Source organism: Sphaerodactylus townsendi, linkage group LG10 (genome assembly GCF_021028975.2).
Source record: "Sphaerodactylus townsendi isolate TG3544 linkage group LG10, MPM_Stown_v2.3, whole genome shotgun sequence".
NCBI lineage: Eukaryota > Metazoa > Chordata > Lepidosauria > Squamata > Sphaerodactylidae > Sphaerodactylus > Sphaerodactylus townsendi.
The window spans coordinates 39,088,086-39,101,702 of record NC_059434.1 but is presented as its reverse complement, the minus strand read 5'-3'; the positions used below and the strand labels follow the sequence as shown (position 1 = coordinate 39,101,702).

The 13,617-nt window shown below is 41.0% G+C and overlaps 1 protein-coding gene across 1 annotated transcript in view; it reads right to left on the bottom strand.

Annotated features, from left to right (window-relative positions):
• DDX60 (DExD/H-box helicase 60) overlaps nt 1–13,202 on the bottom strand; it is a 114,780-nt gene extending 101,578 nt beyond the window's left edge. Inside the window, exons 1-4 of the mRNA XM_048508734.1 lie at nt 12,947–13,202; nt 11,691–11,784; nt 8,574–8,751; nt 7,081–7,449 (exon numbers count right to left, since the gene is read on the bottom strand). Of these exons, the coding sequence (XP_048364691.1) occupies nt 7,081–7,449; nt 8,574–8,751; nt 11,691–11,784; nt 12,947–13,202 (897 nt within the window). The remainder of the gene's footprint in view (nt 1–7,080; nt 7,450–8,573; nt 8,752–11,690; nt 11,785–12,946) is intronic.
• Nucleotides 13,203–13,617: the final 415 nt, after the last annotated feature.

Here is a 13,617-nt window from a genome sequence, read left to right as displayed (position 1 = left end):
GAAGCTGAATGAATTCTTTGCATCTGTCTTCACCCAAGAGGAGGTGAGGAAAATTCCTGCACCTGAACCAAGCTTCTTAGGAGGTGAACTGAGGAACTAGTGAAGTTAGTGGTAGACAAGGAAGAAGTTCTGGCAGCCATTGGATAAACTAAATGCTACCAAACTCCCTGGCCCAGATTGCATTCATCCAAGAGTTCTTAAAGAGCTCACATGAAATTGCTGATGTTCTCACATTAATATGCAACTTATCCCTGGAAATCAGGCTCCATCCCTGAAGAAGACTGGAAGATGGCCAATGTCACACCAATCTTTAAGAAAGGGTCTAGGGGGACCTGAAATTACAGGCCAGCCAGTTTGACATCTGTTCCTGGTAAATTAGTAGAATGTAGCATGAAAGACAAAATGATTAAACATGTAGCACAGCAAGACCTGCTGAGGAAGAGTCAGCATGGCTTTTGTAGAGGCAAGTCCTGTCTTACAAACTTACTAGAGTTCTTTGAGGGTGTAAACAGACATGTGGATAAGGGGAACCAGTGGACATTGTCTACTTGATTTCCAAAGCTTTTGACAAAGTTCACCAGAGACTGTTGAGAAAAAACTCAGCAATGAAGGAATAAGAGGGGAAGTCCCTCCTCATGGATTAAAAAACTGGTTGAGGAACAGGAAACAAAGGGTGGGTATTAAATGGGAAGTTCCCTACCAAATGGAGAGATGTAGGGAGTGGTGTCCCCAAGGATCCCGCTTTTGGGACCAGTGCTCTTTTAACCATTCATAAATGACCCGGAAGTAGGGTGGGTAGTGTGTGGTGGCCAAGTTTGCAGATGATAAATTTCAAATTATGTAGGGTGGTAAGAACCACAAAGTTGATTAAGTGGCGATTCCAAGCGGAATCCTTTGATAAATTAGGTGAGTGGGCTAAGAAATGGCAATGCAGTTCAATGTAGCTTAAATGTAAAGTGATGCAATCGTGAAGCAAAAAAAATCCAAACTTCACATACATCGCCACAGGGTCTCAGTGCTATCAGTCAGCAGACCAGGAAAGCGGATTTCCATGCCTTAGTTGATAGGCTCCATGGGAATGTCAACTCAATGCATGGCAGCGTGAAAAAGGCAAAACTCTATGCTGGGGATAATTAGGGAAAGGAATCTGAGAATAAAAAACTGCAAAGATTGTCATGCCCTTATATAAATATCGTGGTGCGACCGCATCTCTTGAGTACTTGTGTTCAGTTCTGGTCAGCCACATCTCAAAAAAAAAAAAAAAGGATATCAAGCGAGATAGAAAAAGTGCAGAGAAGGGCAACCAGGATGATTGAAGCGATTGAGCACCTTCCTTATGCGAGGGAGAGGCTGCAGCTGCTTGGGGACTCTTTTTTTTAGTTCGGAGAGGAGACGCCTGAGGGGGGGATAAGGATTGAAGTCTATAAAAATTATGCATGGGTAGAAAATGTTGACAGAGAGAAATTCTTCTCTTCACAATAATACTCAGAACCAGGGGCATTCATTGAAAATGCTGGGGGAAGAATTAGGACTAATCAAAGGAAAAAACACTTCTTCACGCAACGCGGTGATTGGTGTTTGGAATATGCTGCCACAGGAGGTGGTGATGGCCACTAACCTGATAGCTTTAAAAAGGGCTTTGACAGATTTATGGAGGAGAAGGTCAATCATATGGCTACCAAATCTTGATCCCTCCTTGATCTCAGATTGCTAATGCCTTAGCAGACCAGGGTGCTCAGGAGCAGCAGCAGCAGAAGGCCATTGCTTTCACATCCTGCATGTGAGCTCCCCAAAGGCACCTGGTGGGCCACTCAAGTAGTAGCAGAATGTTGGACTAGATGGACTCTGGTCTCGATCCAGCAGGCTAGTTCTTATGTTCTTATGTTCCATATGTTCTTATAATTTAACCCCTCCCAAGTCCACATTCTACCTCTTCCTCCTCTAACCAAAGTGCTGTGTATCCCATTCCTATAACATTGTAATTACTCTTTTCTCTTATCCGTTTCCCTTTAAAAGTAAATTGGATGCCATAACATTGGGATGCCATAACATTGGGATGCCATAACATCATGTAAGAATATGATTTAATACAAATTTCTATAGAGACCAAAAACTTTGGTCCTGAAAAAGAAGAAAAGCAAAAGCTCTTCAAATCAAAAGCTGTGATTTAACTATAATCCTTTACAGAGTAAAAGAAACATTTCACACCTTTTCATTCCACTGTTCCATTGGTTTGTCTTTTCTTTCATCAGTTGCCTTTGCTTTCTAACATGTTCTTGTAAATTTTCAATCCCACTGCACATGTAAGAACACAGAAAACCCGCCTAATGTCTGATCCTCCTGGCAACAAATCCTTAAGCAATGATATAGCTTGAGAAACCTGCAATCATATTTTTTGTTAAAATGAAGTATTTCAACAATTAAAAGATATTACAGATGCCATATTCTTTCCTGATATTAAACTCAACCTTTACAAGAAAGCAGCATGAGATAGTGGCCTTTGGGGAAAACCTGAAAACCCAGACAGCTTCAGCTTTTCACAAGACATTTTGGTGTGTTTCTAAAATTCCTGTACAATATATACACATAGCATAACAATTTACGAATTGTATGGTACATAAAAGTATTAAAAAAATTCCTTCCAAATGTATGTAATCCTTTTTTGATGCCTACTTCTGTGTATTTGGAATATGTATACCCAGAAATTAGTAAGTGGCTATTTCCCCACTGAGAAATTGAAGCCAGATACAACCAGGTTTCAAAAGAAACAGCACCTTTTCATCGTGGTTTCTACCTTCCCATTGCAGTGTGTGTCTAGTGAAGACCTCAATGTCTATCATGGATTCAAGCAATGTAACGCACCCCATGAACACACAATCTGCTCGGTGGGTCTGTTCTTCCTCATACTGATTGGCTGTTGTGTTGTGTTGGGAACTTTTTTTGTAATGTATTGTCGAAGGCTTTCATGACCAGATTCAACTGGTTTTGGTGGCCATGGTGTGGTAGATACCAGCCACAGCTGCAGACGAAATGTTAGAAACAAGATCTACGAGCCCACGGCCACACAACCCGGAAAACCCACCACAACCAGGTTTTTTGTAACTTTTTTTCTGCGCAGCTATGTCGTTAGCATTTAGGATGCGCATAGAATTTCCTCTGCCTTCTGATTGCATATTCTGCTGAGCAGGAACACTACTCCACCCTCCGATTGAAAAATTCTATGTTATTCTTCTTTTCATTTTACGCTTGAACATAGCCACGCATAAACAATTTATCAAAATCACGATACAGTAGATTCCTATTTACATTTCTTCATAGCCTTGCCCAGCATGGCACAAAAAAAAGGCTGCACGCGCTCTGCGCACAGTCCACTGCACTCTGATTGGCTGGAAGGTTCAAAGGGTGGGAAGAATAAGCTGTGTCTGTCCCCTGTTTCTCCCCACTGATCCAGCTTCGGAGCGTGATTGGGAAAAAAGGTGCACTTTAATGCAGGTTCTGAAAAAACATGGGATAAGGGGAAAGCGCATGCCAGAATGGGGATGAGTCCGTGTTCAGCACTTAAGCAGTGGGGAGTTCTTGCTTAAACCATGTTTTTTCACATGACTATCACGTGATAAACTGACTGTGGGGAATCAACCAATGTCTTATTCAAACTGAAACTGTTTCTACATGCTACTAAAAGATTTGCCATTATTTTCCTTGAGGATAGGGCATCATGCCATATCATACAGAACTGTACCCTTTGATACAAACATGTGTAGGTAGTGATTAAACAAAAAATCACATGTAGAAAAAGTTTAATTATTTAGGTTTCATATTAAAACAATTCATCTCTGCTGAAAAAGGAAGAAGGAGTGCCCAATAACCATCAAAAAGGTTATGTTTGGGATTATAGGACCTGCATGAACAGGCACCACAAAAAGGGCCAGTAATATGGAAGATCATTGGCTTAGACTGAGCGCAAAAGGTGGCTTTGTATAAGCAAACCAGCATTGTCTAATTAGCAATATGTTTAAACTCCAATTTTATCAACCTTTTATCTAATTGCAAGGCAAGCAGTTACAATTTTGTCCCTCCTATGGAAAATAGTTAGCAGTTACCTCCTTATGTATGATTTTTATGTTGAACTTCAGATGTTTGTACAGAAACAGTTCTGTGTCCTGTGTTAAACGTTTGAGCACAGTTTCCCAAGCATGCAGAATATCTTTTTCATGCTAAAATAATAATTAAAGTTATATTATTATTGAGACAAGAAACTTCAGAACCTTCAAGAAATTAGAGATGCATATTGTACCAAGCAACAAACAATAATATAAGACAATCTGGACAACAAGAAGTACAGAAATAATATCAAATAATTCTAGCTCACTGGTCCATAAGACTTTCTGTAAGCAAGGCATGTTCTGGGTAATCTATTATTGAGCTATAATCCCCATAAACTCATGGCTCTGGTTAGTTATAACAGGGAACCTATCCAGTCTTATGTGAACAGATATATCTTGCAGTGGTAGATTCAGCACAGCATAAATATAACATCTTTAGGATGTTACGAAAAGACCCATAGCGTGGGAGAGCACAAACGTTGCCACAGCATGGGAGAACACAAGCATTGCTTTCAGCCAAAATTGGATCTTTTTTTTTCCAACCTGCTGCATCGGAGCTCTTTGTCAGTTTCACAGTTGCAATTCCATCATTTTGTGTGCCGCAGGCAGATTCCCTCTGTGAAGATTCCTTCATGGAGGTTTCCCCTTTGCATTGCAGCTCATCCGATACATATTGGCTGTTCTAAAGCTTAGCCTGCTTCAAGCACTGCAACAGCTATGTCATTTTTATTTTTGTTGTGTTGAGGGGGATGTCTATAAAGCTACAGCAACATGGTTAGAGAAGCAGAAATATGCATATATTTGTATCACCATAGTTTCACAGACATCCCCCTCAAGACAAAAAAGGGGGAAAAATGACACGTGTAGGATTGCCAGGCAAAACAAACTTCATGCATCTACTTTTCACTGTGAAATCAGATGCAAATGAGCTGCAAACAGAAAAAAATCTTCCATGGGGAACCTTCAACGGAGAATCTGCTGCAGCATCCAAAATGGCAGTGGCGAGCAACGGAAACAAAAGTAAGAGGTTTGGGCTGGAGAAATAAAGCATTTCTTGCCATATTTATGTTCACTCAGCAGGCAGGAAGCATCTTCAACAAGGGTTGAGGGGAAAGGATAGTACTTTAGTGATTTTTGAAAAAAACAGGTTGAGAGAAGTCATTTTATGGCAGCTATATAGAGCTGCACAAAATTCTTCCCAAAAATGCTAGGAATGTCAGGTATTGAACCCATGACTTTCAAGATGCAAATCTTGTTCTCTAGTAATGTGACATAGAGTTTCCTGTAGCCAGAAAGAGCTGTATGGAACAGGATTGTTCCTTTTGGCAATAATTCCCTACACAGAGCTCTATCCCACCCTATGTCTTTAGCCTCAGTTGTTTTAAAAAAGGCAAGCACAGTGTAAGCATTCTCTTACAGTGTGTGTAAAATATTTTTTTCTTTTATTCTTATAAACTGACATTGTCATTGAGTCACACGGCAGATTAAAACCATAACAATGCAGTAAGAACAGTGTAGTAATACAACCCACAAAATTGCAAAACAAAATTACAGATCACTAAAACACAGTATAATACAGACAGTAAAGCAGAAATTACAAGACTGGAGAACAATGCAGAGGAACACTGACTTGGATCCCATTTCTATGGTTTCAGGAAGGGTGATTTGCATCAGTTCTCCCTTCCCAGTGCAACTGAGAAAGACCCCCTAAATTCTGCACCTGAGGAAATAGTTTGGGGAAGTCAGAGGTGTGTTGTGGAAAGGAGGAATTAGTGAAAATACACACACACACACTAGGTTATGGCTCCACCTTTTGCTAAAGTCCACTACACCTGGAATCCTAAGGACACTTTCCTGAGAGTAAGTCTCACTGAATAACATAGGCCGTATCTGCATCGCTTCGCTTACATTTATCGGGCTCATGCCAAAAGGGCGCCTAAAGGCTCAGGTCAGCGACAGGTCGCCGCTGCTGCACCGCGACAGTAGCTTACCTCGATCGCCTCTTCCTCCCCAGGGCGGCGCTGTGGCCAAGCTTCTTAAACAACAACCCTTTAAAGGGTTGTTGTTGAGCAGGATCGTTTCTCTTCCTGCGCGTGCGCGTAACCGCCGCGCGGAAGAATGCCCGCCTTCATCTTTACTGGTGTTTCTTCATATGGAGCGCTGCAGAAGTCTCGGGCTTCCACACTGTCCTCCGACCTCCAGGGGTCGGAGGGTAGCGCATGGCGGCGCACGCACTTCCTCGCAGGCCACTCTCAGGAAGACACAGTAAGTGGCTGGGAGGTGGGCGCAGAGGCGGCTCCGCGGCGGGAGCCATTCCCTGCCTTCTTGCCGGTTCTCCTCTTCACAAATTGCCTCGCATGCTTGCGCGCAGAGTTCTTCGCCCCACGCCGACGCGTGAACTCCTGCCGGGCGACAGCGCCGAAAGGGGGCCGCGGCAAGAAACGGCCATAGAAAAGAGTCTGTATTTATACCCCACTTTTCTTAACTGCAAGGAGACTGAAAGAGGCTTACACATTTGTTTCTCTTTTTCTACCCACAACAGACACCTTGTGGGGCTGAGAGAGTTCTGACAGAACTGTGAATATCTCAAAGTCCCCCTGCAGGCTTCATGTGTAGGAGTGGGGAAACAAATCCAGATCACCAAATCAGAGTTCGCTGCTCATGTGCAGGAGCAAGGAACCAAACCCGGTTCTCCACATTTGAGTCCACTGCTCTTAACCACTAGACCAAGCTGGCTCACCACATAAAACTTATTTCTGAGTTGCCCTGTTAAGAATTATTTCCTAACTCTTCACCCATCTGTTGATATTGTTTTCCATTAAGAACTGTCTGCCTTCTCATCTCCCTGTACCTGCAAACTGTCTTTCCTGCTCTTCAAGAAAGATGGCAACCTTAGGGTAGGAGTCACTAAGTCCCTTGCCTCATTAATACAAATACTCTACAAAGCAAAGAGTACTGCTTACTCCAGTTATAGAACATTTTTAAAAGATGTGTTGTAACATACCAACATGAAAAATTCTCTGTGTTCATACATGCTCTGAACATGATAAGCATAAACTCTAAGAATGTCAGAGCCCTCTCCAAATGCAAGAACCACATTGATTTTCTTTGACAAAGAATGGCTGAGGAATATGTTCAGGTAGTCTGTCTGGATAGAGGTCATTCCCATGTCAGAAATTATCATAAAATATGGACAGCTTTCGTTGAGAAAACTCTGCCATTCTGGTGACAAACAGTTGGAAAACTCTGTATGAAGAATAATGTCAGTGTTGTTTTCCAAGTGTTGAATTAGCATAGTACGTAAGAACAGCAGATAAGGTTGACTGAAATACATCTGTTCTGCATCCTGTAGAAAATAATGCAAGAAAGCAATAACATAAATACAAGAAAGCTAAAAATATTATTACTTTTTCTCTCAATTCCAAAAATAAGCAAACATCAGTGCAGTTTCAATTTTGTAATGCCTCATTTTATGTACACTTGTTGAGAAGATAGTCGTATCAAGATTAAACTCAAATTCCTTGCATAGTCTTTTCTATCAACATCTGAAAAAGAACTAAGCAAGAATGGGCTCACATATTTTTCCCTATAGAAAAACTGAAAAGGCACAGTCTATATTTGACCTATCTGCCTTCACAATGGTTAGCTGTTCCACAATAGCAAGGGAAATACACTTTGTAAGATAGACTTCTACTACATCCACACATATACAATACCAACAGAGAACTCACTATGGGAGCATGCTTATTATATTTTTGATGCATATCTAGCCTTTTTCTCAAGCCCTGTCCCCCTTGTCTGGATTTTCATAGAGCAGATTGGTCAGCTCTTGTTTCAGTACAATTTATACCACTTCTCAGAATAGGACTTCACAAAATGCTAAACAGGTGGGCTTTGTGTCAGTCATGAAACCATCTTCCTACCAGTACCACATACCCATGCCACAGCGCAAAGTGTTTCAAAATATTAAAAACTGGGAAGAACTTTTTACAAAACAAAGGATTGGACGAACTTTTGACTGGATAATGTATAGGCAATTGAAAAGGGAGTGAAATGGGGGGGAAGTGGACAGTTAATCTGATACATTATTTATTTATTTGAATCATTTATACTCTAGCGTTGAGGACCCAAAGTGGAGAAAATAATGATCTTTCTCATATCCCAGCCAGGCAGAGATAAGTAGTATTCATCCTGCACCAAAACAGGAATAACTGAAATAATTTAGCCACTTCTACTCATCCTTCTTAATATTTTTAACCTGACGGTTCAACTCAAGGGAAAAAAATCTTTTTCTAATGAGCTTTTGTACACAGCGTAGATGTGTTTTAAGTTAGACAGTTTGCTTTCTACAGGAATAATCCTTCCATTAATAAAGAATAACTAAATTTATAATTATTACAGGTAGATATGATTTTCTAAATTGGTGTAATTATCTAAAATAAAAATAAAGAATATCTGCTATTACCATACCTTGAAGAATACAATTATAAATCTTGCTCCCTTTTGAATGAAATCATTCAGAAAACATTCAGCAGTGTAGATAAAGGACAGAAATGGTCCTTGGGTGCATAAACATCTGACAAGTAGTGAATCCCCATCAATTACAAAAAATTCAGATTCTACAAAGTCATTCAATATGCTGGAATACCTAAATGGTAAAGCAAATGAAATAAATAAATACAGTAAAAGATGAAGAGACAAGTTGATTTCCATAAACTCTCAATTATTTTTACAAAGTACAATTTAGCAATTTAGTTGAGTTTGTGAATAAACCTTTGTTTAGGTTTTATATAATGTTCTGTTCCCCAAGCAAACTAAAATCAGGCACCTTGCACTTGGCCAGAACAGAGTGTATGACCCACAGACAAATAGTAACAGTTTAAAAACGGTTTAATAATATTGAAAGTTTAGGACGCTGACTCCTCCCATTAAGTATATCTAATAAAGAATACTTGTGATGCTGGAGACGTTTGGAGATGGTTTGAAGAAGTTGCAGACACCTTTCCTTAAATGCTTCCAAGGATGTCTGTGCTGCTTGTACTGCTTCTGGGATCTCCCAGTGTCCTTCTGTTGAAACTGAATTACTTAAATATAATGGATCTTTAACACCTTAAATGTCTGAGATATTGCTGTCTCCAACCTTTCCCCGACACCTGAACTAAAACAAACTGTAAAACAGGAACAGCTAACCAATATGAATGCTATAGTATTTTTGCCTATAGAGGGCTTCTTAAAGGGACAGGGTCTAACTAAGGTTCCCTCCCACAGAATACTGTACAAAATGCAACAAAATCCATTCTAACAAAGGGTACAACTGACGCAATAAATAAGGAAAATAGTGAGGGTGTCTCTGGGGGCAGGATATATAACCTCATCCTCCCTCATGATCCCTGAGATCTCAGATGCAGAGATGCTGTTTCCCGATGTAATGTTTGCAATTCCATATAATCTGAAGAGCAGAGTTAAATGTTACAACAAAAAAACTACATAGACAGAAAAGTATTTCAGTTTTTGATATTTCCATATCTGAACATCATCTAGAGAATCCACAACTATAAGAATGACAGGCAGTCAGATTGCAAGCCACAGCTCTGATTGGGGGGAAATGCAGCCATGGTCAGTGGTGCCCTTAAAAACAAGTGCAGAGGATAGGCAATAGGTTGGTAACAGACGAACAGTCAGAAGATAGGAGCAAGATAAGGCAAAATTTAAGCATGGACAAGCAGGTCTCATTGTTAAACTGTTGCTTGGCCTTCGTCAGAACAATTGTTTAGACAGAAAAGCAACTGAGAAAGGTAGGGTTGCCAACAGAAAGAAAATGTCCCATCCTTTTAACAGAGGTTTAATATGTGAAAATAGTTGAAGTTTTCCATGGCATGAAGGAAAATGACATCCTATCATAAATAACATCTCATCAAGTTCATTTTAAAGAAACAGGGCATTTTTCCAAGACAGTTGGCAATCTTAAAGAGAGGATGAGGAATACAAAGTGGAGCATCATTGGTTCCTTGTGTCATCTGCTAGCTATGACATTATCAGAGTTTAGCCTAGATATGGCAGGCATTAGGCTTACTAAGTCACCAGTGCCAAATTAACTGTCTGTATTCATTTTTATTTTTTTGCCACCAAGTCACAGCTGACTTATGATGACCTTGGAAAGTTTTTCAAGGCAAGAGACATTCAGAGATGGTTTCCCATTGGCTGCCTCTGCATTACCCTAGTATTCCTTGGAGGTCTCCCATCCAAATACTAGCAGAGGTTAGGATTGAGTATGTGTCAGGCCCAAGGTCACCTAGCAAGCTTTTATGGTATGAGTAGGGATTCAAATCTCAGTTTCCCAGGTCCCAGTTGGACACCTTAACCACTATACCATGTTGGCTGTCATCTTGACTCATTTAGAAGAATTGATATTCCTGTGGATTGTCTTTGTTTACAGGAAGTAACATTATTCAGTTAGACTTCTAGAAACCCTGGCATAAGAACCCAGGTATCTAGCATGGAAACTCTGTAATTCATCTGGAGCTCCATGATGTCCACTTAAAAAAATAAATGGGGATTGCAGAAATGCACAGCCCAGTTCTCTCAAGTGTAAAACATTTCGATCCATGTAAACAATTCTATTCATGTATATACAGTAAAATGAAAAGTGTAAAATAGCAAATCACAAATGTACAGTACAAATGTAAGCATGTTCACTAAGGCTGTTTTTGCATGCCGAAATTGCCCCTCTGTTGGCATGGGGAATGCCCTGATGCAATCAGGACTTCTGCACAGCCCCCAGCCTTGCAGCATGTCTGTCACATTTTTGTCCCAACTGCAAAAGTTGAGGTCCTTTTGAAAAGCCCCTTCATTGCACTGGTGCCTTCTGCCGTAGTGCAGAACACCTCAGCAGCAGAATCAGGGCCACTTTTTCCACCTCACCACTCTGGCTCGCCCCATCAATCTGCACCCCCCCTTTGCCCTCACCCCCCACGTGCGATGATTTTGCAGAGGTGTAAATGCCAATTCTCTCACATGCGCGAGAAGTTTAAAGGGGGGGAAGCTGGCCAGCAATTCTTCACGCAAGCAGTTTTCAGGGGGAAAGCCAGCGGCCGATTTTCCCACACATGCAAGCAGTTTGTAGGGGGGGGGGAAGCTAGTGATTCTCTTGCATGTGTGAGAGAATCCCCAGCTCCCCCCCCCCGCAAACTCCTCACATGTGTGAGAGAATCACAAAGTTTTCAAAATAAAAATTAAAAGTTTTAACAATAAAATAAAATACTGCCAGAGAGTGGGGAGAATGGGACAAGATTCGGCGAATCGGAAGGCAGGAAACGAAGGCAGCCTGCACATGCATGAAAAAAGATCCCAGAAGAGCTTGTGGTGCTTAAACTGTGCTTAAGGGAAAGCCCTGGGCTTGTGTGGAATCTATTGGGGTTTCCCACAGCGTCCCTGGCTGGAGTGAAGGAAAAGCTGGGGAGTTATGGGGAACTACATGCAGGGTGAGAAGCCCCGCAGCAGGTACGTTCCCAGATACTCCACAGGGAATTTTGAAAGTTCAAAATCAGCCTAAGAATAAATCTTATTGAGCTTAATTGGGCTTCTTACCTGGGAGTGTGCTGAAGACTTAAGCTATAATCAGTAGCTATTCTCATATTTGTAGTGACAAGTTGGCTATATCCATGATATATCCACAAAGTTCCTACAATCAAGTTTTTAGGTCTAATACCTAAAAACTGGCTATATACCTATTAGCTTAACATTGTGGCTATATATTTTTCTGTAGCTTTTATTGAATAAATTTGAGATTTCCCACTACAATATAATCCTACTATACAAACAGCAAGCTGTGTTCATGTCAACTCACTTCTTGAAGTGAAGGACTCTGGGATATGTAGTCCAGAGAGCACCATTTCTCAAGAGGGGCCAACTGGACTATCACAATCCTTTTCTTTATCAACAGAGTTCTCACAGATAAGGCTTGCCTCCCCATCCCCCAAGAAACAGCCTCTCATTCATGCAGGCCTGTGGGCAGGAGAGGGTTGGACAGTGGTACAGCCTTCACAGCCATGGTCAGGATCAGGGCCACTGAAAGAACTTGGGCAACCCTGCGGCAGGAATAGTAGGCAGAAGGGCACCCAAGGATGGAGAAAGTGGCCAGCAGTAGAGGAAAATTGGGGGTTGCCTTTGGAGATAGGGAGAAGTCTTTACAGGCATCCTGCTGGCTCCCTTTCAATGCAAAGCCAAATCCAGATTTGCAAACCAGGGAAGATGCACACTGCTGGCTATCCCCCCCTTCCAAAGCTGGGATTCTGCTTGGCAAATGAGGTACCCACCGGGTACCTATGGAGTTGGGGAAAACTCTTTCCATCTTTGCAGGCACCCACCAGGTCCCCTTCCTTTGCAAATCCATCTCTACAGAGATAGGAACACCTCTCGGCATCTTCACAGGCTCCCTCCTGCTCCCCCTTTGCAAACCCACTTTTATGGGGGGAGTAATTTCATTATTTGCTCCTGGTGCCATTTTCTGTAGATATGCCCCCAATATAACATGAAAGGGGTGCAGCCTCCCAAGGACTGCCATCATGTTATTACCAGTCATATTATAAATGTTTATCATATATGCAGGAGTTAATAGAAATTTATAATTTATACTTACATTCATGTTTTGACAAATTAATTCTTATACTTACTTAGCTTTTGATAAAGATTTCAAAATATGGCTTGATAAATTATCCAGAAATCTTCGACTTTTTTTAAGTTCTAAAATACATAAACACAACCTGGAAATTAATTGCAAAATCACTATGCAATTAATTTAAGTATAAACAAAATAAACAACACTACAAACAATTTATTCTCACGTGGGTCCTGGGGACTGCTGTCTTCAGGCATTTTTGAATCTTCCTTACAAACTGTGTAATTTCCATCCTCTGTATTCACAACTTCTAAAAAGCTACCATGGCTTTTATCATTATTTGGTTCCTCCTGCTGGTCCAGTAGTGAGGACAGATCTTCTAGGAAACAGTCAGTCCCCTCACTCAGGTCAGAATCAAAATTGTCACTGTCACTCTCCTCCTTACTAAACTCTTCTTCTGAATCAGATTCTGCAGAAGCCATTGTAGACTCTGCTTCTAGGATAAAAACATAGTGATTGATAAGTATGCTGTATGCTTTATATCACTGGAGACTATAGATATGTTCAAACTAAATGTGAGTAGTTTAAAATCATATTTATCTAATTTGATGAGAAAGCTGAGCACATGGTTGAATTTATCCCACTTGAGCAAATGGGACTTAAAAGCATTCAGCTTTGGAAGAAGCATTGAAGAAGAAGAATTGGTTTTATAGCCTACTTTTCTCTCCTGTAAGGAGTCACAATCCATCTTACAGTTGTTTTTCCCTGACCTCCCCTCAACAGGCACCTTGTGAGGTTGGTGAGGCTGAGAGAATTCAAAGGGAACTATGACTAGCCCAAGTTCATCAGCAGACTTTTTGTGGAGGAGTGGGGAATCAAACCCGGTTCTGTGGGGAA